At 45.0% G+C, this 26,240-nt stretch overlaps 1 protein-coding gene across 4 annotated transcripts in view; it reads left to right on the top strand.

Annotated features, from left to right (window-relative positions):
• The window catches only part of LOC137525789 (uncharacterized), a 311,742-nt gene that overhangs the window by 173,474 nt on the left and 112,028 nt on the right, over positions 1-26,240 (top strand). For all 4 annotated transcript variants that reach the window (XM_068246991.1, XM_068246989.1, XM_068246988.1 and 1 more), the window contains one exon: positions 22,045-22,160. In XM_068246991.1, the coding sequence (XP_068103092.1) occupies positions 22,045-22,160 (116 nt within the window). The remainder of the gene's footprint in view (positions 1-22,044; positions 22,161-26,240) is intronic.

Genomic DNA, 26,240 nt, shown 5'->3' with positions numbered 1-26,240 from the left:
TTTTCCATTTGTATGTCTACATCTATTTACTTAGTAGCATAATAATAATAATAATAATAATAATAATAACAACAATATTAATAATAGTGGAAAAACTGTGATTTGAATAGCAGTGATGCTTGTTTGCGACACAGTAATGTATGAGGCCTTCTGAGTGGGCCTTCTGAGGGTGCCTTACAGTGGTTACAGCATGTTACCTAGGTTCCTTTTTTTATGTCATGCCCACTATTTGAGCCCAGTCTACCAGCCTGTTGTGGCAGCATGAGCATCCTCTTGGTGCACCCTACACTGTCTACCTGCATTGGTCTTGCAATGGGATACTTAAGTCCTATAAAAAAGGGCAGTTTTAAACAAAAACAGACACGGAACATTTATATTGTGCTTTTCTCCTGGCGCACTCAAAGCACCAGAGCTGCAGCCACTAGGACGCACTCTATAGGCAGTAGCAGTGTTAGGGAGACTTGCCCAAGGTCTCCTACTGAATAGGTGCTGACTTACTGAACAGCCAGAGCCGAGATTTGAACCCAGGTCTCCTGTGTCAGAGGCAGAGCCCTTAACCATTACACTTTCCAGCCACAGTTTTACTTACCTGGGGCAGTTTAACTTACGAGAAAATCTCTACTGCGTCTGCACAGGATGCAACCAGTGATGGGAGCGCAAACGAGGACGGACATGGCCTGGACCGCACAAGTTCAGTGGCTAGCGTCAGGCTCAGTCACTGAAAGTAAAAGCGGGGGACCGGAGGATTGTTGAGTACTGGCGTGGGCACAGGGCAACTGCAGGCGGCTGGTAGACGCCCCAGGTAAGCAAAACTGCATTCTTTTTTTTTTATAAAACTTAAGTATCCTTTTAAAAATAGTTTAAAATCAATCACCAAACCATTCCCATCCCCTGCAACAAATGCTACATGGGTCATGCCTGCATAGTTCATAATAGACTGAAGCGGAGCCAGACACCAAAAATGGAGTTGCAGTAGTCAATTTAGCAAGTGGCTAACACAACATCCCAAAATGAACATGACTGTTGGTGCCACAACACCAAAGTCTAAAAGCAAACTTACCTGAGGTCATGGGCCCAACTTCGTAGGGTACAATCAGATATCGGGGGGACCACCAACAGATTCTCCGATATAGTACAGTTGGTAGTCACTCTATCAGGCTGGTAACTATCATATGAGGAGCTCACAAGGCTGGGAAAACACACAGGGCAAAATTTAAAGGGTCCTGGGCTCAAAACTCGCAGATAGCCAGCAGTTGACACAACATCCCAAAATAAATAAGATTGTTGGTGCCACATATCGGACAGGTCACAGGCATGTGGGTTAAACCCCTAACAGTGGATGCATTTGCCAAGGAACCTTTACATTTTCTGTATATTTGCCCAGCCTTGTGAGCTCCTCATCAGTGCTGCTCATCAGGATACCGGATATCCGAATAGACTCGGATATCCGAACTTTTTAGGCCTATCCGATCGGATCCGGATTCCGGATAGCTGGACGGAAATCCGGATAGCTCTATGCGGATAGTTGGTCGCATAACCCGGATATCCGCGGATACCGATCGGATATCCGAATCCGGGTACTGTAACCATGGACATGATGTCCATGACGTCATTCAGCCAATCAGAGCGCTCCCAGCCTAAGCCCAAGCACCCAATCACAGAGGGGAACCTTGGCCAGTCCCTCCTGTATATAAGGAGGGGGGCATGTTAAGAATCTCGTCCTTGCTTTGTGACTGCCACTGAGATAGTTTGTCCAGTGTGTTTGGCTGAAGCAAGTACATTATCCCAGTGATAACCCAGCGTTTTAACACTAAAACACCTTCTGGTTTTACTGTTTTACTGTGTTGTAGTTAGCTTAGCTAGTCTGTGTAATTTGTTAGTGTCAGTCAGTCTTGTCAGTCAGTCTTTCAGCTGCAGCAGCTGCCTGTGCCTGCTACTAGGTCCTGTGTCTTTGTGTGTGCTGTGTCTGTGTGCACACACTCCAGGCTCCTTGCTGCTGGCTGGGCTGCTATTACTACTGCTACTAGGTCCTGTGTCTTTGTGTGTGCTGTGTCTGTGTGCACACACTCCAGGCTCCTTGCTGCTGGCTGGGCTGCTATTACTACTGCTACTGTGGTTTTATATTGTGTAGTTGCAGACAGTGCTAGTACTACAGATTATTGCTGCTGTGCTGCTGCTGAGTGAGCAGTGTCAGTGTGTTTAGTTGTTGTACTCCTGTCTGTCAATCTGCTGATCATTTCCAAGCCCGCCGCCAATAATAAAAGTGCACCAAGTACCCCACACACATCATCTGTGACGTCGACTCATCAGTGACAGTGAGTCTTGTACTATGTCTGGCACTGGCAGTGTGAGACGGGGGAGGGGCAAGGCCAGAAGGAGAGTGAGCAACATTGCGGCCTCTGGCAGCAGTTCTGCCGCATCAGTCATTCCGCCGCTACCCACTGGCAGTCACGCTGCAGAGACGCAGCAGCGTGTTGCGTCAATTTTCAAGCAGGGTCAGCGGCGCAGATTGGAGGAGAAGGACGCCGCGTCTGTGATGCAGCAGATGGCGCATGACGAGGAGCAAGCCAGTGACAGTGAGGCCACCACCACCAGCCCTAGCCCTAGAGAAAATATTCTCAGCAAAATTGGCTTTACAGAAGAGTCTGAGATGCTGACAGTAATTGTTGGGGGGGAGCCCGTCCATGATGTGTCAGCAGAAGAGGAGTTTGAGGCGGGCTCATCATCCCAGCAGTTTTACGAAGGGGAGTTTGATGATGAGGTGAAGGACCCGGACTACCAGCGACCGGAGGGGCATGTCAGCTCTGACTCTGAGGAGGAGGAGTCAGTGTGTATGGCAAGCAGGTTGAGCATTGCAGGGATTGGCAGGAGCAGCAGTGGGCATGGAGTACGTGACCCGCAGGCTGCTGCTCCATCTGTCAGTGGCACGACTACCACCAGCCGCACCACTCAACCCCAGGCCCCAACCACCACCGGGAGAAAATCCACAGCAGCATCCCGTTCTGAGCCACGTAAGGGAAAACTCCAATCCCCAATATGGCAGTTTTTCCATCTGCCCTCACTGGATAGCAAATTTGTAACGTGCAAATTATGCCATGTGAAGCTGAGCAGAGGGTCTCACCCCTCCAGTTATGGCACCTCCAGCTTCATCAACCATCTGGGCAATAAGCACAAACCTGAGCATCAGGAATTCAAGCTGCTGAAGGAAGCTGGCGCTGGCCCTTGCAGAGGTCAGAGCACTATAACCAGCTTTGCCACTCCTGCTGACACTGAGGCCTGTTCAGGCAGCCAGTCCTCCTCAGTGGTCTCCTCTGTTCCCTCCTCAGCTTCCCGTGCAAGCCTAAAACGCCCCCACCACCAGACCCTGCTGAGTGACTCTTTTGTGGTCAGGGCTCAGCCTCCCGGCAGCCGTCGCATACGCCAGCTGAACGGCTTGCTTACACGGGCCATGTCCTCCCAGCTCCTCCCGTACTCGTTTGTGCAGGAGGGGAGCCGGATGCGTGCGCTCCTGCAGTGCGCAGCGCCGGATTGGCCAATCCCCAGCCGGCACTACTTCGCACGCAAGGCCATCCCAGCACTGCACTGCTTTGTAAAGGCCAACGTGGAGCGTGGGCTGGATCATGCGCTTGGTGCGCGCGTCCATGTGACAATGGACTCATGGAGCAGCCGGTTCGGGACAGGCCGCTATTTGTCCTTCACCGCGCACTGGGTCAGTTTGGTGGAAGGGGGTGAAGAGGAGACAGCAGCATCATCACCACGGTGGGTGGTGCCACCCCGCAGCAGGGTCAGGGGAAGTGCAGCAGCTTCCAGCTCTGATCCGGTTCCATCCGCCGCCAAACAACCCCGCCTCAGCAGCAGCGTGAAGGCCCACCACTGCCAAGCGCTGCTGCAGATGGTCACGGTGGGCAAGAACAAGCTGACGGCAGACCACGTCTTGGCCAAGCTCCGAGAGCAAGAGAGGAGTTGGCTGACCCCCAGAGGCCTCAGAGTCGGAGAGGTGGTGGCCGACAATGGTGCAAACTTGGTTGCCGCCATCCAGCGGGGAAACCTCACCCACATCCCCTGTCTGGCCCACGTCCTGAACCTAGTGGTGCAGAAATTCCTGCACACCTACCAGGGGATGGACACTCTTTTGGGAGCGGCAAGGAAAACGGTGGGTCATTTTCGCCGCTCGGGTGGTGCCACAGCGACCCTTACAGCCGTGCAGATGGAGCTGAACCTCCCACAGCACCGCCTCATTATAGACGTTCCAACACGCTGGAATTCCACCCTGGCGATGTTGGAACGTCTGGTTGAACAGAGGCGGGCTGTCAACCTGTACCTGGCCAGAGCCACCATGGATGCCAACTTGTTGGGGACCGGCACCACCCACCTCCCAGACATCATCCGCCCTGCTGAGTGGGGAAAAATGCAGCTGGTGTGCTTTGTGCTGGCACCCTTCCTGGAGGCCACCAACATGGTCAGCCGGGACCATGCGTCGCTGTGTGAGTGGTTGACCATTGTGTGCATGCTGGACAAGGCCCTCGATGCTCTGCTGGAAGTGGGAGAGGAAGCCTTGATCCAGCAGCAGGAGCAGCAGCAGCACACTTCACAGTCCACCTCTGTGCAGCAGGAGGAGGATTCGGAGGAGTTGGAGGAGGACTTTGAGGAGTTGGAGGTCCCTGACCTTGAAGAGGAGGGGGCACAGCGGAGTGCAGCTGCAGTAGTGCGGGGGTGGAGAGAGCAAGATGAGGCTCCGGAATCAGAGGAGGACGACAGCACTGTCAGCGGTGCAGAAGATGATAGGTCAGCAGAGATGGCAGCCCTCTTCCTCATGGCAGTGCACATGCTGCAGTGCCTGCGCAAAGACCCAAGGGTGAAGGAGATGAGTGCTCGGGAGGACATCTGGATCACCCTGATGCTGGACCCACGGCTGAAGGGGAAGCTGGCTCAGTTCCTGCCTGTAGGAGGAGACCCTGTGCGCCGAATCAGGGACTTGCAGCGGATTCTGGTTCGGCGCTTGGAGGAAGCCTTCCCCCGGACTCCCACCCCCCCTGCTGTCTCAGTCCAGCCAGCACAGCAGCAGGTGCCTGCATCCAGCATCAGCAGGCGCCCAACAAACCTGCTGTCTCTGACAAAGGCGCTCTATGCCACACCAGTACCGCTGCCTACAGAGGAGGTGCCTGCAGCAGCATCCGGCTCTCAAAGCCAGAACCAGCACCTGACCCGGATGGTGGCCGACTATATGGGGTCCTATAGCGGGCTTGACACCGACACCCCTGTGGACCCCTTGGAGTACTGGGTGAAGCACCTGGATATCTGGGGCGAGCTGGCGCAATACGCCCTGGAAGTGCTGTCCTGCCCGCCTTCCAGCGTTATGTCGGAAAGGTGCTTCAGTGCGGCCGGTGGCGTGGTCACTGAGAAGCGCTCTTGTCTGTCAGGCCAGTCTGTGGACAGACTGACTTTTTTAAAGATGAACGAGGCTTGGGCAATTGGTGAGTTCCTGGCCCCTGTTGTTGGCAAGAGGGGGAAATGAAGTGGCTGAGTGGTTATCACTATGCCTGCTTGCTGCTTAACCACCCTTTACCACCACAACCTCCTGACTCCATCTTCATGAAGCCAGGTTCTTATTTTTTGAACTGTGCCGTGGTACCTGCCATGGTCAACTATGTAAACACAATAGCTGTGTAATTTTTTTGGAGGTGTCTGTGCTGTGCGAGTTGTGGGGAGGCCCCAACTGCGTCAGTACGACCGCTTCCTGGAACCTCTCCTAATTTTTTACTGTGCCGTGGTACCTACAACAGTGCCATGGTCAACTATGTAAACACAATAGCTGTGTAATTTTTTTGGAGGTGTCTGTGCTGTGCGAGTTGTGGGGAGGCCCCAACTGCGTCAGTACGACCGCTTCCTGGAACCTCTCCTAATTTTTTACTGTGCCGTGGTACCTACAACAGTGCCATGGTCAACTATCTAAACACAATAGCTGTGTAATTTTTTTGGAGGTGTCTGTGCTGTCCGAGTTGTGGGGCCCCAACTGCGGCAGTACGACCGACCGCTTCCTGGAACCTCTCCTAATTTTTTACTGTGCCGTGGTACCTACAACAGTGCCATGGTCAACTATGTAAACACAATAGCTGTGTAATTTTTTTGGAGGTGTCTGTGCTGTCCGAGTTGTGGGGCCCCAACTGCGGCAGTACGACCGACCGCTTCCTGGAACCTCTCCTAATTTTTTACTGTGCCGTGGTACCTACAACAGTGCCATGGTCAACTATGTAAACACAATAGCTGTGTAATTTTTTTGGAGGTGTCTGTGCTGTCCGAGTTGTGGGGCCCCAACTGTGGCAGTACGACCGACCGCTTCCTGGAACCTCTCCTAATTTTTTACTGTGCCGTGGTACCTACAACAGTGCCATGGTCAACTATGTAAACACAATAGCTGTGTAATTTTTTTGGAGGTGTCTGTGCTGTCCGAGTTGTGGGGCCCCAACTGCGGCAGTACGACCGACCGCTTCCTGGAACCTCTCCTAATTTTTTACTGTGCCGTGGTACCTACAACAGTGCCATGGTCAACTATGTAAACACAATAGCTGTGTAATTTTTTTGGAGGTGTCTGTGCTGTCCGAGTTGTGGGGCCCCAACTGCGGCAGTACGACCGACCGCTTCCTGGAACCTCTCCTAATTTTTTACTGTGCCGTGGTACCTACAACAGTGCCATGGTCAACTATCTAAACACAATAGCTGTGTAATTTTTTTTGGAGGTGTCTGCTGTCCGAGTTGTGGGGAGGCCCCAACTGCGTCAGTACGACTGCTTCCTGATACCACTCTGATGTTGATTGACAGCCATTTTTTTAGGGGGGGGGGGGATTTTAAGTCCACTCCCCACATCATCAGTGTTTCCATTTTCAAAATTATGATGCTACATGCCTCATATACCCTAAAAAACCTTTTTAAAGCAATTTAAAGGCCACTTCCGGGATTAAACACGGATATCCGAATCCGATCGGATACTAGGGTCGGATATCCGAATCGGATTCGGATCGGAAAATTTTGAATTCGGATATCCGACCCGGATCGGATAGCGGGGTATCCGGATCCGAATCGGATCCGGATTTTGAAAAGGGGTATCCGAGCAGCACTGCTCCTCATATGATGGTTATCAGCCTGATTTAGGACTACCAGTGTTTTGCTGTGTATTGTTTGGTGTATGCAGAGGCACAAGGGGAATCTGCTGGTGCTTTTTACCTTGCCTAGTACACACCATACAATTTTCTGTTAGATTTTTGTTTTAGATTTTTAGATTTTCTGATTTTCTGTTAGATTATTTTCTGGAAAGTACTGGTAGAGACTGGTCATTATCTCTGGTGCATTGTCTTCTGGTTATCTCCTGCTGAGTAGAACAATACCTAATTGCTAATCTTCTGGTGTAAGATTTTTGTTATCATCACAAAGATTTATTAGTTTCAATAAGTTATCAGTAAGAGTTATGGTTACAGCGGTGAGACTGAATATAAAGTATCATATACAGTCCTGGAGTTAGCGTGAGAAGATACAAAAATAGTAACAAAGTGACAGCCTAGTTCTCTGTAGGACTGGGACTGTACACATGCATGTTATTTCATTGTTACACGTCGCTTCAGGTATCCTTTAATTGGATTCTATTTATAGCATAATAATTACAGTACATTCAATTAAAAAAATGGTACATTTTCTGTGAGTACTGATAAAAACATGATTCTTATTTATTTGTGTTGCAAGAAACATACTGAACGATTCCTATTTTTTATTTACCTTTAAACTTTTCATATCAATTAAACATACACCTTATTCTTGTGTCAAATTTATATGCAAAGAAAGACCTACAGTTCTCTCTGAGACAAAGGTGAAAGACTGTGCTTTCCCTATAGACTCTGATTACTATGAAACTGGCATTCCCAGAATGCTTTGCTGGCTAGGACATCACATCTGAGATTAAGAATCTGAAGGCCTTGAAGATTTTTTTTTTCTCCCTGGCAAACTGAATGTGCTTGAATAAGACAGCTTTTTATACAGATACACTGGAGACTGACTGCATACAAACACAATCATGACAGGACTGGTGTATGAGTTGATGTTGCGCTACTCCCTTGGCTTCACGACTGTGTCCTCACATTTCTAGATGAGCTTACTATTTATTCTTGTATTATAAGTATATTCATCACAAAATGATCTCTGACCTGGGACTTTACTGTCAGCTCTGCTCTTGGGTGGATGCTTCAGTGGTGCTTTATGTATGATGTTCACAAATTAATTTATTATCTATGCAAAATAAAAAAGAAAACACTGGGGGGTTCATTTACTATATGAATGTTAAAGTATGATCACCAAAATCGGAGATTGCACATTTGCAGAAGCCAACCTTTTTTTTTATATTTTTATCTGTGCTATTTTTTATTTTTTATATATGCTTACTTATTTTTAATTGTAAAAAGTAAAACAGATTACCTTAATACTACAACCCAAGTACTTGCTTCAGACCAGGGAGTCGACCAATCACACCCGTATCCACCTAAGGTGCTGCAACAGTCCAAACAAAATTCACGACTGGGTCTCGACCTGGATTTTAGGCCTGATTGGCCAATTTTATTTTGTGTACCACAGTGCAAAACAGGACGACGTTTCGACCAACAGGTCTTTATCAAGTGCTTACAAACTATTTGTGCAGCATCCATATATATAGAAGCAGATTCAAATTTAAAACACACCCCCGTAGGGGCGGGCACAATACTTAAAGAGACAGGCTATATTATACAAAATCATAGAAAACACTTCAGGTTGTAGGCCTCATTCATGCCATTAGGCGCCAAAGTTCCAAAGTCATATATCCATTTGCTTTCTCTGCGTAACAGGGAGGCTTGGGGGTCCACTCCCTCCTGCAAGAACACCTTCTCCAGTATACACCACCTCAATTCGCCCACTGCATGCCCACACTCCTGGAAGTGGCGACCTACGGGAGATTCAAATTTATCCTTAGAGCTTGGATTGAGCCAAAGAGACATCTTTTATACTTCATGTGAGCCCATCTATACTCTGTAATTGGTTGAGGAAGAGAATGACTTGTTCAGCTGGACAGAGTAACCAAGCAGCTTGGGGTGACCCAAACTACTAGGAAAGTATAGGGGATTAAAATAGACCGAAATGCCCTCCTACTGAAAAGCAATGCTTGGTACGATTTGCCTTCTTATAACAGAAAGTACTTGCGATAATTCATCTTTAAGTTACATTTGTGGTTACCCACAATGCACTGCTACTGAATATGCAAATTATCTCTTTAACAGGGGCATAAAGAGATAATTTGCATATTCAGTAGCAGTGTATTGTGGGTAACCACAGATGTAACTTAAAGCTGAATTATCGCAAGTACCTCCTGTTTTAAGAAGGCAAATCATACCAAGCATTGTTCGGCTGGGCATTGGAAACTAAAGAATAGGTTATGATTCACGTGAGTGGTATGCTGACCAAGCGCCCCAAATGTTTTCAAATGTTGGTAGAGTGTTCTGCACACTGTAAACTAGTTCTTTAATATCTCTAATGCTTGCAGCTCTGGAAAGCCACTGTTTAATTGATGGAATCTCTTTGCATTTCAAGAGAGCTGGGATCTGTGCTCTTGCTGTCTTGAAGAGGTGTGGGAGTATTGAGTTCTTGTATTTTCTATGATCACAAGGATAGTTGTAAAATAGGAACACATCAGGTTCAAGAGAGGTACTTTTTGAGCTGCAATCTTTTGTATGTGGTCTCTCACTGATCTCCAGTAGGATTTCAATATCCGCATTTCTCTACTAAAAATGTATTTATATAACTCTAAACTTCATCCATTCCATCCTCAGAATTAATGTGCTACTCCAAATACTAATATAAAGGAAATGTAGAGATAATAAAAAGGACCGGTGTGGCTGGAATAAAGTAAAACAGTTCTTCCTTTCTACAAAGAGATAATAGTTATGATTGTCTGAAGTTTTACATCAAATACAGATTGCAGTATAACTGATTTGGGAGGATGCATAAAACACACAAGAAAAGGTAATAGGAAAAAAAAAGGAGGATCTATTCTCTACCAAGTGAGACAAATTGGTTACAATTGAGCAAAACTACACAGTTCAGTCTAAAGTAATGACTTCACAATCAGCTAACAGACCAGGAAAATAGATTGCGTAGATGTAATCTTTGTTTTGTCAGCTTTCCTGAAGGAGTGGAAGTCTTGATACTAGAAGAGCTTTTAGAAGTTTTATTGATTACAGTACACTGTTTTAGATTCTTTATAGTTGAACAAGCACACACTCTAGCTAATAGGTTCCTTTAACGTGCACATCACCTAAAACTTACATTGCCAAAATATTGACCTTAAAGACTGAGACATTGGTCTTCATCCTGTAAGACAAAGAGGTCAGCTTACTATCTCAGTTCAACTCTAATGATGCTTCCTGATAATGCAGGAGAAACGTATTGTAAACAAAACAAAAGTCAAACTGGCCAAGCAGACACTCAAGGAAGTCACATTTAAAGCAGAATTTAAGTGTAGGGAGTGAAACAACCCAGAAAGTGATAGCTAGTAATGAACAAGACATTCTCATAGCATGCAAATTTTCTATTGATCCACAAAAGAGAAAAAAAATTAAGCCAATCAAAGCCACTAACTTACGATCAACTGGCAGTATGTTATTTAACTAGTTGTGAGAAGGTTCAATTGGTTCAATTCAATCCTCTCCTTGGAAGATTCTTTATGGGAAACACTTCACTTATCACTAATAGCAACTGTGTTTAAAATATGACCTTTTAAAAAGAACCACTGTCTGATTAACTAAAGCAGCCATACACGATACAACAAATTGATCAATTTTCCTATTATTAAAAACCAGAGCTGAGCTCCGGATCATATTCGGATGAAATCCGACTGAGTTTCATCCTCTAATTAGTGCAGCTGAGCCGGTGTGTATGGGGGGGGGGGGGGGGGTTAAACTTACCCAGCAGCTGTAATGATTGGTGTAGCAACACAGATGTCTGATCATGTGTGATCTGCAGAGTCACCAATAATACAGATGTTATACCTGATTATGTGGTGATCTGCAGAATCACCAATAATACAAGTATAGCAGGTAAGCAACGAGGTATGTAGTGCTTGGTACAACAGTAACAGAATAGTAGCTAAACCTCACCAGAGGAGCTGGTGGGTACTATTAGAACACAGTAAATGATTAGTTTGGCTTAACCTCACCAGAGGAGCTGGTGGGTACTATTGAACACAGCAACTGATAGTTTGACTAAACCTCACCAGAGGAGCTGGTGGGTACTATCAGGACACAATAACTGATAGTTTAGCTTCACCTCACCAGAGAAGCTGGTGGGTACTATCAGGACACAATAACTGATAGTTTAGCTTCAACTCACCAGAGGAGCTGGTGGGTACTATCAGTAGAGCATCTCACCAGTGACAAGGGCTCACTGGTGAGTAGAGAGGTCAGACAGGCTATGATCAGTAACGAGCGAGCAGGCACAGTACAGAATCGACAGGCAAGAGAATAGTAAAATAACAGGCAGGGTTCAGCAACAGAGTCACATGGGCAGATGTACAGGAACGATAAGCAAGAGCAGAGTCAGAGGGTAGGGTTTTGCGGAAATCCCCCACAAACTTAAAATTTGCGGGAACCCAGCAGAAGGTGCAATGCACCTGTGGAGGGAAATTCCTGTCGGCAGGTGGAGCTGTGGAGTGCAGAGGAATAGCTCCTCTGCCCTACCATACACGCCAGACAGGAATTGTACGAAGGGAAGAAACGCAATCGCAAGAGAGGCGATTGAGAATAAGCACAGAGACAGATTGTATGTGTGTGCACCAAACTAGTCGCCAACCCGCGACAGTGCACACACCACAGCAGATATGAAGTAGGAACGCGATCGCCAGACGTGACACAAGGCTACAGCAAGGCAGAGCACGAGAGTAGCAAAGGCACAGCAAATCATACAATGAGGAGATAAGGAAAATAACAAACGCTAAGTGAACGCGAACACCGCACTCATTCGCAACAGTGCACGCGTTCATGCGCGGTCTCCACGTGATAAGCACAATAGAGACAAGCACGCCTAAATAACCACCGACAGACAAACGTGAAACAGAGGACGCGAACGCTTGCTTAACGGTTACCTCACCTAGCCTCAGAGAGATGGAGATCAGACGGATCCACAGCACTAGCGCTAGGCGAGTGCGATCCAGGCAAGACAGATAGAGGAGATAGCTGGTAGCAACCGCTGCTCCAGCTATACTCCAAGAACAAAGATCAGAACGACCTCCTGTCGACCACCGCAGGGACAGGACAATCGCAACAGACAAACAAAACAGATACGCAATACTAACTGCACTAGGGAACCTGCCGAGTGCAGTCCCAAGAATTACTCTTAAGCTAATCTTCAAACAATGAGCAAGGCTGACACTCTCCAGAGTGTTTCACAGGAAGAATCCTTATGACCAGCAACTTACTGTGGGAAACATAGCTCTTTATAGAGCAAGCCCACAAAGGATGTGGCTAGGCAATCTGCATGACAAACATATGCAAATTCCTCAGCAGCAAGCTGCACAACTGACAAAAGGTCTCTCTTCCAGAGACCTGCAGAATGCAAAACTGAACAGTGGTCAAAAGGCTGCCTGCCTGCGCAGGCAGCCACGTGGATCCTCACACCTAGTCTTGTGTGAAATCCCTGGTTTCATCCCAGATCAAAGCACACCGGATACTATCTAAGGTCTGAGCGCTAGCACATAAGTATTCGCAACAGCAGACAAGTTGGGAGTGAACAGAGAAGGCTTATGAAGCAGAGGAGACCCCACGGCCGCGCCCACAACAATCAGCTAATCCGGAGCGCCGAGAGTCTCCTCTGACGTCAGCCGACCGGCCGGTCAGCTGACGCGCCTCCTCCCTGCATAAAGGTCCTGTCTCCATGCGCGCCCGCGCGATACGGCAACTCTATGTGGAAACGACAGACCCGTCCTCGGCGTACTAGACGCCAGAGGCACGGGCGATGTCCCTGAACATGAAGGCAAGGCGACTGCGGAAATACCCTGAGTGTCCGCAGCCGCCATTACTGCAGGTGTTAGAGCAGCCTTCTTCTTTAACCCGTCCCACGGCACGTCGCATGCTGCGTTCCAAGCCACTAGCCAATAAATGGTCTCATCCTGATTCAAAACTTCTTACTTTTACTGATGGCTAACACGGTACAACACTCGACTGCTTCTATAAATTATGTAATGTTAATTATTTCAGAGAGGATTCAGAGTTTATCACGTTTATGGCGGATGGGAAAAAGCTGTCTTTCAGTCTGTTTGTGTGTGTGTGCGGGTTGATCTAAAACGTTTACCTGATGGAAGGAGCTCAAACAAGGCATTTCCAGGGTGAGTGTTGTCTTTGATAATGTTTTTGGCCCTTCTCAAGCTGCGAGTATTATACAAAAGTTCCAGTGATGGTAGTTCAGTGCCAATAATGGCTTCTGCTGTTTTAACAACTCGCTGCAGGGCTTCTCTAGTAGCCTTCGTGCAGCTGTTGTACCAGGCCGTCATGCAATTGGTCAGAACGCTTTCTATAGTGCATCTGTAGAAATTAACCAGCAGCTTCTGTGGGAGGTTAGCGCTCCTTAGTTTTCTCAGAAAGTAGAGGTGTTGTTGTGCTTTGCCAGTTAGAGCTAAAGCATTGTCAGCCCAGGACAGGTTCTCTGCGATGGTGACTCCCAAAAATTTGAAGCTGGAAACTCTCTCCACAGCCTCTGCATTGATCATTAGCAGTAGGTGAGTAGTCTTTTTGGTGGTCCTAAAGTCCAGAATAATTTCTTTGGTCTTCTTTGTATTTAATAACAGGTTGTTAATGTCGCACCATGCAGTCACTTGTAGGTACTACTGAGCATTTCGGGGGGGCAGGCCCCTTTTTTAAATTTGAGCACTTCCCACTTAAGCACCCTCTGCATGGCCCTGTTTTAGTGAATGTTACCGTTATGCAAGGCATAACTTACTTGGTTGCAGGCAGTAGTTCCAAAGCCTGGTGTTACCATGTCACAAAATTCAGTCGAGTTATCTGAATAAAATGTCTGCACTCTTATGCTCAATATTATGCCTTATGTGCTGTATCTGTATTACAGCAATGTTTCATGAGTGTGGAGCAGTTACACAGCGTTAGCCATTTCACATTACTAGCTAGATCTGCGTTTGTTTGACATTTCACTGAGTATACAGCAGAGCTATGGCAATTACACTGTTCAAACACTCTCTCCCATGCTAAATAATACATGTTATTAAAATAAGGTCCAGCTATTTTTTTTATTTTTCATGCTAACAGAGACCTTTTTTCTATTAATGAACATTATGATAATCTATGGAGAATAATAGTGTTATAGGTCTCCAGGACAATACATCTAGTTTACTAACTGTCAGCCTAAACGTAAAGGAAAGTGTACTGGTTAAGGGCTCTGATACAGGCAACCAGGGTTCAAATCTTGGCTCCTCCTGTTCAGCAACCCTGCACCTATTCTATAGGAGACCTTGGGCAAGACTCCCTAACAATGCTACTGCCTATGGAGTGTGTTTTAGTGGCTGAAGCTTTAGTGCTTTGAGTCCGCTAGGAGAAAAGCACAGTATAAATGTTCTGTGTCTACACCGTGTAGTGAAATCAGAAACCTTGGCCCGCTATCAGCCTGGTGGACTGACTTGGCTGAGTGCTGTTCAAGAGAAGAGTTCTTCTGCCTCACCTCACCCACCACATGACACTCTTCGAGCAATGCTTTGTCAGGCCCCTTCCCCCGCATAGCAACATAATGCATTGCTAGGCTGAAGGCTAGCAACATCTCTGTACAGTGTCAGCCCTGCACTGTTGCCTGAGAGTTCAAATCCCTATTCCTGCTGATTGAATCGCCCTGTACAGGTGTACGTGGCTTAAGCAATGCTACGATACCTATTGTAAGATATGGGCAGGGAAATTACTTGTATAAGTAATATAAGCAGACAACTAGTAGAGTTGGGCCGAACGGTTCGCCGGCGAACCTGGTTCGCGCGAACCTAGGTGGTTCACGTGCGGGTACCGCACGCGAACTTTATTGCGGAAAAGTTCGCCCCATTGCGGTTCGCCCCATAATGCACTGAGGGTCAACTTTGACCCTCTACATCACAGTCAGCAGGCCCAGTGTAGCCAATTAGGCTACACTAGCCCCTGGAGCCCCACCCCCCCTTATATAGGCAGGCAGCGGCGGCCGTGGCCACTCGTGTGCCTGCATTAGTTAGAGTAGGGCGAGCTACTGCAGTCTCTCATAGGGAAAGATTAGTTAGCCTTAGCTTGTCCCTGGCTGCATACCTGTTCATTGATCCTGCCACTGCATACCTGTTCATTGATCCTGCCACTGCATACCTGTTCATTGATCCTGCCACTGCATACCTGTTCATTGATCCTGCCACTGCATACCTGTTCAGTGATCCTGCCACTGCATACCTGTTCATTGATCCTGCCACTGCATACCTGTTCATTGATCCTGCCACTGCATACCTGTTCATTGATCCTGCCACTGCATACCTGTTCATTGATCCTGCCACTGCATACCTGTTCATTGATCCTGCCACTGCATACCTGTTCATTGATCCTGCCACTGCATACCTGTTCAGTGATCCTGCCACTGCATACCTGTTCATTGATCCTGCCACTGCATACCTGTTCTGTGAACCCACCACTGCATACCTGTTCTGTTCAGTGGACCCGCCACTGTATACCTGTTTAGTGAACCCGCCACTGCATACCTGTTCTGTTCAGTGGACCCGCCACTGTATACCTGTTCAGTGGACCCGCCACTGCATACCTGTTCTGTTCAGTGAACCCGCCACTGCATACCTGTTCTGTTCAGTGGAGTTTGGTGTGTCAGTGTGAAGCAGTACCTTAATTACACTCCCTGATTGATGTATACACATGCAAGATGTTTTAAAGCACTTTAGGCCTGTCATTTAGCATTCAATGTGATTTCTGCCCTTAAAACGCTGCTTTGCGTCAAATCCAGATTTTTCCCGGTGACTTTTGGCGTGTATCCCACTCCGCCATGCCCCCCTCCAGGTGTTAGACCCCTTGAAACATCTTTTCCATCACTTTTGTGGCCAGCATAATTTTTTTTTTTTTTCAAAGTTCGCATCCCCATTGAAGTCTATTGCGGTTCGCGAACTTTAACGCGAACCGAACCTTCCGCGAAAGTTCGCGAACCCGGTTCGCGAACCTAAAATCGGAGGTTCGGCCCAACTCTAACAACTAGAGCCCCACCGTGCATTAAAGGGATTCTGAAGTGAGCAAAGCTACTAAAAGTAGAAATAGGCCCACTTAGGGAACTTACTGTACCTACAGTCAGCGTTGTCATGTCCTTGAGGAATGGTGGGGTTTAATGTTCCTGTGCAGGCAGTGAGGAGGAACAGAACTAGGGGTTGATTCACTAAGAAACATAGTGATAGTAACCTCCTGTTTCATCATGCTAGGTGCGCTAGTTGTAGCTTGAGTAAGTAAGAAGTGCAAGCTCTGTGCACGCTGTGCTGCGGTAGTGCAGCATAGTGAGCGATGGTAACTTACGTCCGCTCCTTGCCAATAACGGGCGCTCCACTTGTCCCACCCTGAGCCCGTTCGGGTCCAGTGGCTTTAAAGGACGTGATCATCGCACTTTGATTTGCCAAATAGGTTGTCTGTCAAGTGATTAAATAGCGCAAGTAACAGGAGGTTACTCGCACTCAACCCCCTAGTCTCGGCATCCATGTCTACCTCTATGGTACCAGGCTTCTGGTCAGATTTGCATGGAGTTTCCTTTGAGGGATGTTAAACTATACTAACAAGGATCAGGTGATTGATGTCTCTAACTGTAAGCATACCCCCCTACACCAGCACCATAATATGTTCTGTTAGACACCCTCTCAACAGATGCACCAATTGTCTCCACCCCCACCCTTTAGATTGTAAGGCTCTGGCAGGGCCCTCTCCCTTAGGGCCCTTTTCCACTAGCAATCGCTAGCGTTCGCGCTGAACGCTAGCGATTGCATTTCAGCAAAAGTGCTAAATTTCCCGTCGATTACCCGACGTTTGCAATCGTGATTTTGCTATGCTATGCACTGCATAGCAAAATCGCGGCAATAATCGTTCCGCCACACATTCGCGTCAGTGTCAAAAACGAATCGCGGTAGTGGAAATAACCTACCGCGATTCCTATGTTATTTAGCAAACCCTAGCGATTGTAAAATCGCTAGCGGTTTGCGATTTTGCGCTAGTGGAAAAGGGCCCTGAGTGTTTCCAGCTTGATTATGCAATCTAAGGGCCCTTTTCCACTAGCAATCGCAATCACAAATCACAAACGCCAGCGATTGCGATTGTGATTTTTCATAATTCTGTTATGCGATTGCGATTTTCATTTGCATTGCATTATCATTGTAAAAATTGCTCCAGCAAGCGATTGCGATTTGCGATTAGCGATTTCCAAATCGAATCACTGTAGTGGAAAATACTTCTCGTGATTTCTATGATAAAGTTACAACCCTAGCGATTTAAACATCACTAGCGATTTGCGATTTTGCGATTCAGCAATCACAATCGCTCTAGTGGAAAAAGGGCCCTTACTAACAATCACCCCTTTTGTGGACTAGGACAATCTCTATTTTGACCTATGACACTGTATTGTTATCAAATCATTTGCATGATCTTGTTTTGTTGTGAGTTTCCTGTATGTCCTACCTTGTATGTTAACCCTTTTATCTACTGTGCTGCGCTGCGTAATATGTCGGCGCTTTATAAATACAATAAATAATAATAATAATAAGTACAGTAAGAGTCATGTGTTGCAATATGCTTGCTTTTGGTACTTTTCCCTCACTACATGGTCCCTTTTGAGGGAACTGCATTGCTAGTATTTGGATAATACTATTCATTTGCATTGAAGTATGATTTCATTTTATATTTAAATAATCATTCATTTGTGTTTGAATATGTGTTTACTTAGCATTTGAATACTGTTGGACTAATGTTGAAGTCAATACAATCAGCCACTCACTGCAAACACAGGACAATAGAACACACCATGTTTGGAAAAATGTAATGCTAAACAAAGCTTGTCAAACTGAAATAGAAACACAGGCTAGCACATCTGCATACATAAAGCTCTGTTCAAAATTCAAACAGTGTTTTTAACATCCAACCAGTTAGCTTTGGAATTTCATTTTAGAAGAAAAAATACAAATGCCTTTGTATGGACCCCCAATTAATCTGACAAAGTAAGAGTGACAGCAAAACTGAACAATCTTTTATTGTAATCCTTTTGAGAAACCATGTTAAGTAACCAAGTTTCCATTACTGTAATTTCAGCAGTGCATAGACTAAACTAGAGGAACACCTTTTTGACAGTAATTGTAGAACTTCACCTTAAGAAGATATAACTAGGCAAGGAGGTGTCAAAAATATGAAAAAAGTAAGATAAAGGAAAGTGTAAACTTACTTCCAAAGAACCACCATAGCCGCAATAGGGAAAAAACATTGATTAAGATCACCACAACATGTTTAGCGGGCTAACACTCCTACTGCACTAGGTATAATACAATGAGCTTAACGGGCAGAAAAGAATTAGACTAGGCATCTTCATCCGCTGCAATGCTTAGGTTCTTCTGGCCATTAGGTTCATTGTATTCCTGATCCTGTTGAAGAGGGAGTGTTAGTCCATGAAATGCATTATATATTTTTAGCACCTCCATGCCTAGTTAGATTAACTTGCCCATGAGTAGGGAAGTTGGGTTTTAACCCATATCTTTAACTTTTGGGGTAAAAAAGCTTGGTTCCTCCTTGACCTGAAAGAAGATGGGCTATTTTTCTCAACTGGCCCATTCAGTGGTTTCCCAGCTTGGCAACCATTACTTGTGAGTACCTAGGTCGTTGTAGAAAGGTATATACACCACTCTACCCTCGGTACCAGACAGTGCTGGATCCTGGAAGCTTGATTCCAAACGACAGAATGAAATACAAAGATGGTCCGCACTTGTCCACTTGAACTCATGACTTTATTAAGGACGTATCCAGCAACACAAAGCCGTCATGTTTCGGACCAAAGGGTCCTTACTCATGGCTACCTAGGTCGTTGTGCTATTACTATCCATCATAGTGTTTGATTTACCACTCTATTTTGGGGCTTTCAGATTTTCCTTTTGACTTAAATATCTTTGAATATCTACTCCAGGACACGCCTCTCTTTGCTTTACAAAGAGCCTTTTAGTATTATATAATAAGATTAATTATCATATTTGTCATTGATGATACTAATGGCTGATACGTTGTCTCTCCATTGGTGACCAATTAAAAGGGATACCAAAGTGAGAGGGTTATAGAGGCTGATATTTTTATTTTAAAAAGTTGCCTGGTAGTCCTGCTTATCCTCAGCCTCTTATACCATCAGCCATAAATCCCTGAGCAAACATGCAGATCAGATGTTTTTTTTTTTACAAAAATCTGACAAGATTAGCTGCATGCTTGTTTCAAGTGTGTGATTCAGACATTACTGCAAACAGACTGATCAGGACTGCCAGGCAACTGGTATTGTTTAAAAGGAAATCAATATAGCAGCCTTCATATCCCTCCTACTTCAATTTCCCTTGAAGTGCTTAGGTAATATTCATTATAGGAAAGTACTATCCACTATCCAGAATTACCAAGCTGAGTATCACAGAAAAGATTCTAAAGATCACATGAAGCTACCTTCTGGCCATTGTTTCTTCAAATAAAGTTTTAACAATTTAACTAAAGATTATTCCCAAAATAATATAATATTTGGTTTTACTGTAACAATGAAAGCTATATCTTCTCAGTGAGATGACTATCACATGATAAACATTGAATTGCACATCCTAAAACATAGGATCGCACTGAGGTGACCCATACAGTGCATCATACAGTCCATAGACTATCCTGGCACTGCACGCGTCACCTGTTAAAGGCAACCTAAAGGGAGACTTCCATATTTATTTCCTTTTAAGCAATAGCAGTTGCCTGGCTATCCTGCTGATCTCTTTGACTGCAATAGGGTCTGAATCACACACCTGAAACAAGCAAGCAGCTAATCCAGTCAGACTTCATTCAGAGCACCTGATCTGCAAGCTTGATCATTCAGGGTCTATGGCAAGAGGATCAGCAGAACAGTCAGGCAATACACATTGTTTAACCACTTCACCACTGAGGGGTTTTACCCCCTGAGCACCAGAGTAATTTTCACCTTTCAGCGCTCCTTCCATTAATTCCCCTATAACTTGATCATTACTTATCGCAATGAAATGAACTATATCTTGTTTTTTCCGCCACCAATTAGGCTTTCTTTAGGTAGGACATTATGCCAAGAATTATTTTTTTCTAAATGTGTTTTAATGGGAAAATAGGAAAAATGTGGGGAAAAAATAATTATTTTTCAGTTTTCGGCCATTATAGTTTTTAAATAATGCATGCTACTGTAATTAAAACCCATGAAATGTATTTGCCCTTTTCTCCCGGTTATAAAACCATTTAAATTATGTCCCTATCACAATGTTTGGCGCCAATATTTTATTTGGAAATAAAGGTGCATTTTTTTCATTTTTGCGTCCATCCCTAATTACAAGCCCATAGTTTATAAAGTAACAGTGTTATACCCTCTTGACATAAATATTTAAAAAGTTCAGTCCCTAAGGTAACTATTTATGTATTTTTTTTAATTGTAAATTTTTTAATTTTTTTTTTAATTACAAAAAAAAAAAAAAAATGGGGAGTGTGGGAGGTAATGAGTTAATTTTATGTGTAAAAGTCATTTATTTGTATGTGAAAAATGTGTAGGGTGTAGTTTACTATTTGGCCACAAGATGGCCACAGTAACTTTTTGTTTTAATGCGACCTCCAAGCTTCCTTCCGGAAGCTTGGAGGAAGAATAAGGAGGCTGGACACGTGAGTTTTTTCTCACAATGATCGCGCTGTCCATAGGAGAGCAGCGGATCATTGCGGGGCTTAGATCAACGAACGGGAATGGATTTTCCCGTTCATTGATCTCTGGGCGAGCGGGCGGCGGCGTGTTTACTAGCGGCGGGCGGCGTGTTTACGAGCGGGAGCGCGGGCAGCGTCGGGAACGCGGAAAGTACGTATTTCTCCGTCCCTGGTTGTTAAAGGATGGAAAAAGGGGCGGAGAAATACGTACGCGCGGGGGTAAAGTGGTTAAGAAGAAATAAGTATGGCAGCCTCTATATCCCTTCCGCTTTAGGTTCCCTTTAAAGTGGAACTCCAGTGAAAATAATGTAATAAAAAAGTGCTTCATTTTTACAATAATTGTGTATAAATGATTTAGTTTGCCCATTGTAAAATATTTCCTCTCCCTGATTTACATTCTGACATTTATCACATGGTCACATTTTTACCGCTGGCAGGTGATGTCAGTGGAAAAAGATGCTGCCTGTTTTTTTTGGCAGTTGGAAAAAGCTGTAAACAGCTATTTCCCACAATGCAATGAGGTTCACAGACAGGAAACTGTCAGGACCATGGTACTGACATAACACTGTGGGAGGGGTTTCACCACAATATTAGCCATACAGAGCCCCCTGATGATCCATTTGTGAAAAGGAATAGATTTCTCATGTAAAAGGGGGCATCAGCTACTGATTGGGATGAAGTTCAATTCTTGGTTACAGTTTCTCTTTAACACACTGCATACTGTGCATTATTTTGCTGGAACGCAGCACACTGCAAAAGTTCTAGTGTGAAAGCCCCATTGAAATATAACTGCATTATGTAGTGAATGAAGCGATTATATTGTCTGTTGCACCACAACAAAATGGATGTATTGTGAAAGGAGCCTTAATATGAAATGTGCGCACTTTTTCAACTGCTATCAATGTTCAAGTCTGAAAAAAGAATATTATATGGAGAATTAAAAGAAAATATATTATTAGACATTAAACCTTTCACATCATGTTATTTTGTTGCATTTGAAGGTTCAATAGGACTGCTAAGTATATTTGATCTGTAGAAATCCTTAATAATTGGTTTGTTCTTCATGCAGATGTGTGGCTTTGCCGTGTCCCCACAGAAGCTATCCATGTACCTGAGGCAGAAAAGGCCAACTTATGTGGAAAGTGGAAGAGTTCAACTCTATGAATTCCTAGATGTGCTTGCAATGTAAGTTTTTGGTTCTAATGGTAGACTTGTTTTGCTGTTGTTGGTGGACACACCATGTACATGTGGGATACATGCATCATGCAAGTTGAGAGGTCTTCCTAGCTGTGTTCATTGTTGATTTTGGTTCTACCATTTGCTTGTGCTTTACATGTTCTCCCTGGTTTCATGAGTTTGCTGGTCAATGAAAATCATTCCCCCTATTGAAGAACCAGTAGGAAGAAAGACGTTTAAAAAGAAAACTGGAACTAAAACTCAACCCTTACAGGAAATATTAACATTACATTTATGTAGCTAAAATAATATTCGTATTATAGTCATGGCCAAAAATATTCAATTACAAATGTAGCATTTCCCCATTTTATTTGGTTGCAACTGCTAATTGCTAAAGATTGCTAAATTACAAATTAGTAGCATCACATGCTTAAAGTGGTCTAACACCCAGCATTTCAACTTTGCTTTAAAAGATTGCTTACAGCTTAGAAACGATTATGCCAGATTTTTTTTTTTTTGCAGAAATTCACTAAATGGATTAAACATGACATTTTAGTGCTGCATTTAGCTAGAAAACCTCCTCCGTGCTTAGGTTTAGTTACAAATGTATCTATTTACAAAGTAATAAACAAACACTGCTCTGAGAGAACAAAGAGGGCTTTCCCGGCAGGCTTTTCAGAGGTCTAATTGCATTCCAAACAAAGATACATTTGTAACTAAAGATAAGAACGGATTCGGATTCCTAGTTAAATCCAACACTAAAATGTCATGTTTAACCCATTCAGTGAATTTCTGCTTAAAAAAAAATCTGGCATAATAATTTCTAAGCTGTAAGCAATCTTTTAAAGCAAAGTTGTAATGCTGGGTGTTAAACCGCTTTAAACTACAATTTTTTTGCACAATTCCGATAAGGTGCCAATAATTTTATCCAGGCCACTTTTTACATTTTGCCCCATATTCAATTCTCTTTTTCTCATAAGTTTTCTCCTAGGTGATAGTTATACAACTTATTAATAAAATGCATTTTAAGCCACCAGCAAGCAAAAAATACTCAGAATTTAATTAATTAATTTTGACCTTTTGTATTACTTTTTGTTACTTGTTTTCAATTGCAGAGTTGTGAAAGTTATTTAAAGCAGAAGATAATAAAAAAAAAACAATCATATCCTACGAGATAACTTAAGAGAACAAGTGAATTGAATAAGGGCCTTTGTGTGGAATACCTCTCTGCTTTTCTATGTTCTTGCAGTGACAACAAGAGTGTAAGGCTTGGTGGTGTATTCTCCACAGTCAGCATGCAACGCATGAGCTGGCGTGGAGGAGGTACACACACCAGCACAAGGAAACAGGCTATCCCTAGTATAGTGGAGGGGAGGACTGACTCCAATAGGAGATTGTGGCGCACAGAGCCGGTGCAGATCTGACAGCCACAAACAATGCTTTCGTTATAACGTCTCAGCGCAAAGTAGCGCTGAGCGCATAAACCGGAACTGAGGAGATCAGGACAGGTAGACAGAATGAACGCTTGCTAGCTAGCGGCTACTTAGCGATAGCAAGCGTCCAAAACAAGACAGACTGGAATGAGGCAGCCAATGCGAATGCAGCGATGGCGTGCCTCACAAAGACAGGACAGGATAGTCAGGAAATAGCAGGATCAAGATAGATGAACGTAACACAGACAAATATACAATAAGTAAGTTTTCCTAGCGTATTACAATTACAGCTATCAATGAAACTATTTGTAACGTCTGACTAACATATGTATATATCGGCAATGAACCGATATATGACATAAGCAGGAACGCTGACTAGGACTGGAGTAATACAGGGAACAGGACTCAGAAGGATTCGCTATCTCTTCGCAGAGATGAACGCAATCCACAAACGGTAACAGAACAGGATTCAGAAGGATTCGTTATCTCTTCGCAGAGATGAACGCAATCCACAAACAGTAACAGAACAGGATTCAGAAGGATTCGTTATCTCTTCGCAGAGATGAACGCAATCCACAAACGGTAACAGGACAGGATTCAGAAGGATTCGTTATCTCCTCGCAGAGATGAACGCAATCCACAAACGGTAACAGAACAGGATTCAGAAGGATTCGTTATCTCTTCGCAGAGATGAACGCAATCCACAAACAGAACCAGGAGCAGGGTAACTACCTCAGCACGGGTGGTCACGGTACGCGCAACCTACCAAAACGTGCTGGAAAGCTGACTAACTGCACACAGGATATAAACAGTTCATGTACGTATACATCAGCGACACTGATGTATCAACGTAACACAAATACAAGGAAAATAATAAACGTGCTGGTATGCATATATATTGGCAATGAACCAATATATGATGCAAAGACCAGCAAAGTATCTTTAGAACAAGAAACACGATCGAGGGCTGAAGCGACAGCAAGACAGGCTTAAACTGAAGCTATGAAAACCCAAGGAAACCCTGCAGGAAGCAGATCTTTATACTGAGGTCATCCAATGGGAGCAGACATGCAGATTCCCACACAGGTGAATGATAATCAGTCACAAGCTGACAGCAGGGAAAGACAGACAAAGCTATGCAGCTTGCATGGAAAGACATCAGAACTGCCTGAGCTGCAGCACTACTACTTCCAGCAACACCTGCTGCAGCAGCGATCATTACAGTACCCCCGCCCTTAAAAGCGGATTCCAGACGCTTTTCAAAACTGAAATTCCCAACAAAACAGTCTGACTGATAATTCATGATGACCGGGACAGCCCGGCAAGACCGAATTCCAGAATCAGTCCCCACAAGACTGGACCCATCAGAACCAGAACCTACAGAACCATGCCCATCAGTACTACAAGCCCCAGTGTGACACCCATCAGAACCATGATTTCCAGAAGAAAGCCCTCCGAAACTCCCTGAGCGATACCCACCGCCTTCCAGGAACCGTTCAGAAACGCCAAAGCCTTTGCAATGCCCACCGGGACTGTCTTTACCAACACAAAACCCACTGTTGAACCAGTCCAAGGCACCAGGACAAGTTTTCTCAGAGACCTCCCAGAACACCTTGAAGCTCCAAAGAGATCCCCATAGGTCAGAACGCCCCTTAGGCTCACATGGAGATCTATCAAGAACCCCTATGGAACCTAGGGCAATTCCCGAGTCAGGGCCACAAGGACAAACATCAAGATCAGGGCTTTCAGGGACCAGAACCATCTCTGGGCATGCAGGCAGACTGGCAACATCAGAACATGTTCCCACTAAGGAAGCATCAGAGCACGCTAACACCTTAGACACACTTGGGCATTCTGGCACACAAAGAACATCTGGGCACACTGGCACAAGAGAAACCTCTGGGCATGTCAAGGAACTGTGAGCCTCAGGGTCAGCCAAGACAGGACCAAAACCAGGACTGGCCAAAAAAAAATCATCATGACTAGACTTCGCAACTACTGGACTTTTACACGAGAATGCAGGATCAGACTTAGATGTCGCTGATTCCAGCAAAGTCAGTAACAAATCAGATTCAGGGGCACTAACAAGACAGGACAAATCTTCTGATGTATGCACTGAACCAGATAGGGACTCCACAACTACCTCTGGACTGGACAGAGACTCATCTAATACACTGGATTGGAGCTCATGAGGCGCTGCAGAACAAGTCAGTATTGCAGCAGCCCCCACTGGACTAGGCAAAACTGAGGAATTCCCTGGACAGGAAGGGGACTCTGGAACCTCTGCCACAGCGGCCAGAGAACCAGAATCTTTCAGGATACAGGGCTGGGTTTCAGGAACACTCATCAGACCGGACTGAAATTCTGAGATTTCTATTATTTTGACCAGAGAATCAGAATTATCCATGTTACAGGGCAAGACTTCTGAAACATTCAGAGGACAGGGCTGGAGTTCCTCGGCTGTTACAACACTGGAGAGGGACTCAACAACATTGGTTAAATCAGACTGTGTACAGGGCAAGGTATCTAACACACTTGCTGACCAGGACAATATTTCAATGGCTTCTGCTTTGCTGGGCAGAAATTCATCAAGTTTTATTAGAGCAGACTGTAATTCCAAAACAGCTGCTAGACAAGTGAATATTACTGCAACACC

Source organism: Hyperolius riggenbachi, chromosome 7 (genome assembly GCF_040937935.1).
Source record: "Hyperolius riggenbachi isolate aHypRig1 chromosome 7, aHypRig1.pri, whole genome shotgun sequence".
NCBI lineage: Eukaryota > Metazoa > Chordata > Amphibia > Anura > Hyperoliidae > Hyperolius > Hyperolius riggenbachi.
This window is presented reverse-complemented; position numbering and strand designations above follow the sequence as displayed.